This window comes from Chrysemys picta, unplaced genomic scaffold, assembly GCF_011386835.1.
Source record: "Chrysemys picta bellii isolate R12L10 unplaced genomic scaffold, ASM1138683v2 scaf858, whole genome shotgun sequence".
Lineage (NCBI taxonomy): Eukaryota > Metazoa > Chordata > Testudines > Emydidae > Chrysemys > Chrysemys picta.
Genome location: NW_027053565.1, coordinates 3,186 through 6,438, shown reverse-complemented (window position 1 = coordinate 6,438; position 3,253 = coordinate 3,186). Strand labels below are relative to the sequence as shown.

The 3,253-nt window shown below is 58.6% G+C and overlaps 1 protein-coding gene across 1 annotated transcript; it reads right to left on the bottom strand.

The window, feature by feature from the left end:
* Nucleotides 1–608: 608 nt before the first annotated feature.
* Nucleotides 609–2,214, bottom strand: LOC135979440 (maestro heat-like repeat-containing protein family member 7). The gene is made up of 3 exons (XM_065579800.1): nucleotides 2,001–2,214; nucleotides 1,188–1,292; nucleotides 609–833 (listed from the first exon to the last, which is right to left on the bottom strand). Exons 1-3 carry the CDS (start codon nucleotides 2,058–2,060, stop codon nucleotides 609–611), a joined length of 390 nt encoding a protein of 129 aa, XP_065435872.1. The 5' UTR covers nucleotides 2,061–2,214.
* Nucleotides 2,215–3,253: the final 1,039 nt, after the last annotated feature.

Here is a 3,253-nt window from a genome sequence, read left to right as displayed (position 1 = left end):
ACACTGGCCAGGGTCCTCGTGGCATCCACAGCCCAATGGAATCGCAGGGTCCATACCAGGCGGTTTAGTACCAGAAGGGGGATTTGTTTTAGTCATCACAGTAATCATGTGACCCTTAGAGTCATTGTGCTCTGGGAGTGGGTGCCTGTTAATGGTGGTGTCTAATACTGAGAACCCCCCACACCCACTGAAGTCAGGATCTGGCCCTGACTACCCAACTGGTGACATCCTACAAGCTTTGTGTCCTTCCCCTGTGGTCTCTGCTCCTACCCCTGCCCTCATGATGGGCTCTTTCCCTCCATGTCTCTCAATAGCTCTGTTCCTGTCCCCTCACGAGCTGGCTGCCCTGTGGGTGGGCTATTTCCCTGGGCTGGCGACAGAGCCGGGCTCTGAAATAAAGCAGCCAATTTCCCTGGCACTTTCACACTCATCTCCCTAATTCAGAGAGAGTGGAAGAGAAAGAGTCATCATCTAAGGTGGGATTGGTCTCAGAGGAGGGGGCTTCTTTCTGTAGGGTCCCATTGCCCAGCAGAGGGAGTCTCAAAGGAGGGGCCTTGTTACTATTGGGGTTCCTCTGCCCTTCTACAGTGGGTCTAAACAGAGAGGCCTTAGTCCTCTAGGCGTCCCAATGGCCAGCTGGAGCTAGTCTCCGAGAGGCTTGTTTCCATGGGGTCCCATTGCCCAGCTGGGTTCTTACCCCTCTTCTGCACCAGGAGCCTGTGCAGCCAATATATCCCACCCCTGGCTTGCCGGCTGATGTCCTCGGCTGGGTGGGATACATGGAGACCCAGCTGCAGCACAAAGTCGCCTGCCATGGAGAAGTCGGAGGAGGTCTGGTGGAAGGAGGAGGAGAGGGGAATCCATCAACCTTCTCCCTTCAGCTCTCCAGCGCCCCTGGGCCAGAGCTCTGCTCCCACCCCTCTGTAGGAGGCGCTGGGCGAGAGGAGCGAGAGCTCTCTGCCCCCATGGGAGCTTGGAGCAAAGGGACCAGGGCAAAGGCCCTCTATGAGCACTTACTGCCTAGCTGCTCCAGAATAACAAGGGCCCTGAGGCCAGGCACAAATCTGCCAGCCCGTGGCCTATGGAACGCAGTCCCTTGCGGACCCAGGGGGGACCAATTAGCCATGGGATGAGGAACTTGACTCAAGCCCTGACTCTGCAGGATGCTGGGGTCAAAGGTCACTTACGTCAAATCCAGGCAGGGAGGTGGCGAATTCGAGCAGGGCAGCGCTGCTCTGTATGGCCCTAGCTCTCTCCAGGGCCCTTTTTGATGGGATCCAGACATGGATGTGCTGCGGGAGAAGGAGGCAGGGGAGGGTCAGTGGGCAGGCGTACATGCTCTACAAACGAGCCTCTCCCGGTCCCCATGGGGCTTACACCTTGCGCTCAGGGTGGAACAGCTGACCCCTGGTCGCAGAGCTTGAAAAGGGGGTCCATGACACTGCCCACGTCTTGCTGAGCACAAGCTCATCGTCTCTCCAGGCTGGGACAATGGTCAGTCTTAGGGCTGGTCCGTTTGCCCTGAACCCCTGATCCATGAACAGCACGTCAGGATCAAGGCACATGCCCTGGACCCCAGACCCCAGCTGCAAGGGCCTTGGTAGGATGGATGGAACGGCCGTGAGGACAATCCCTCCGGGAACTGCAGTGTCCCTAGGACAGAAGAGCTGATTCCCTGAGGCTCCTCCTGTATCTCAGGGTCTCCCTAGAGAGGAGCCAGTGACTTTTCTCAGAGGCCCATGTCCTGCATCTCACAGGGGTTTCAGTCTCTCAGTCCCCAGCCAGGCCTGCTGCTCACTGTTAGTGCTTAATGCAATCGGGCAGAGCGCTGGCTGACAGTCCCAGCTCCTTCCCCCTGCACTGGCAGCTCTGGGAAAGTGTGGCCGGCTGGGTCCAAGCTGGAAGGACACAATGGAAATGTGGCTCTTCTAATATCTCGTTTGCTGCCCTCCCACAGGGTTCAGGGGCAATTCCACCCCAGACCGTCCCATTCTACTCACCTCCAAGAGGTGCTGCAGCTTCTCCAAGCTGGGGGTCTCGCTCAGCAGGCCCCTGAGCATGCTGTCCAGGCTCTGCAAAAAGCTCTTGTGGAGAGCCTGCAAGAGGAGGGAGCACCCGCCAGTCAAGGGACATGGGGCCACACCAGTCAGGGGACAATTAGGAGGATTCTCTAGGAGCCCTGGCAAGACTCAAAAGGCACATCCTGGCCTCTCCCATTCACATCACTCCAGAGAGACTAAGCAAAAGTTCATGGCCGGATGCCTGCTGCCTCTTCAATCCTTGCTCTTAGCAGTTCTCTGCACAGCGCCTGGTACCCAGCAGACTATGGAACAGCCAAACTGCAGTGGGTGGGAAGTAGGATCCCCGGGAGAGTCCAGGCAGCAGAGCACAGAATGAGGAGAGGAGGGAAGGCTGGGATCAGCCACGGAGGGGTAATGCAATCCTCTCTGGAGGGAAGGGGCCCCCACTGCCAGTTTCTTGCGGGCCTGTTCCCAGCTCTGCTCACCCCTCCCCTATTCTCAGCAGCTCTATCAAAGCGAGGGAGCAGGGACCAGAGCCTGCTCCTGCTCCGGGGACAGAGAAGTAGGATCAGGACCTACCTGGAAGTGGGGGGTGTCGTTCCCAGTGCCCATGGTGTAGATCTGGTGGAGGAGCGCGCTCAGGAGGCGAGATTCCAGCTCCAGGGACAGTGGTGGCTTCAGTTTGCTGGCAGAAGAGAGGAGCCTGTCGTACACTTTGCAACACCAGCGTGGTGCTGGCACTGGCATGGACATCACCCCCTCCCCCACAGTGATCCCCTCCCCACGGCCACTGTAACGTTCCTGGAGTGAAATCCACCCCCCAGCCAGGAAAGAGGGGACGTTCCCGCCTCCTCTGCTGGGGGATGGGAACAGCCACAGCTGGGGGTAACCTAGGCGGAGGAGGATCTGTGACTCCCAGCTCTGGGCCCGATCAGCACCAGGGTTAGGGCAGCTGGACGGGAGGGTCCTGATACCTGAGGCTGCAAACCACGTCCATGGAGCTGGAAATGATGGAGCTCGGCTCTGACACCTCAGGGAGAATTTCAATCAGCTCCTGGGAGACCCCAAGGAAACAAAACCATGTGTGAGACCAGGCCTCGCAGACCCAGAGGCACTTCCCAGGGTGGAGGCCAAAGTGCTCTGCAGAAACAGCCAGTGTCACCCCCACCCCCAACCAGCTGGGCCCCCCCATTCCTCCCATCCATCAAACTTCCTTCTCCCTCTCCCACCCA

Bases quoted from the DNA above. Each gene is read 5' to 3' on its own strand.
- LOC135979440 (XM_065579800.1), bottom strand. From the start codon at position 2,060: ATGCTCAGGGGCCTGCTGAGCGAGACCCCCAGCTTGGAGAAGCTGCAG. The intron at 1,293-2,000 runs GTGAGTAGAATG...CTTCTCCCGCAG, and splicing joins AGCTGCAGCACCTCTTGGAG to CACATCCATGTCTGGATCCC. The intron at 834-1,187 runs GTAAGTGACCTT...TCCTTCCACCAG, and splicing joins CCTCCCTGCCTGGATTTGAC to ACCTCCTCCGACTTCTCCAT.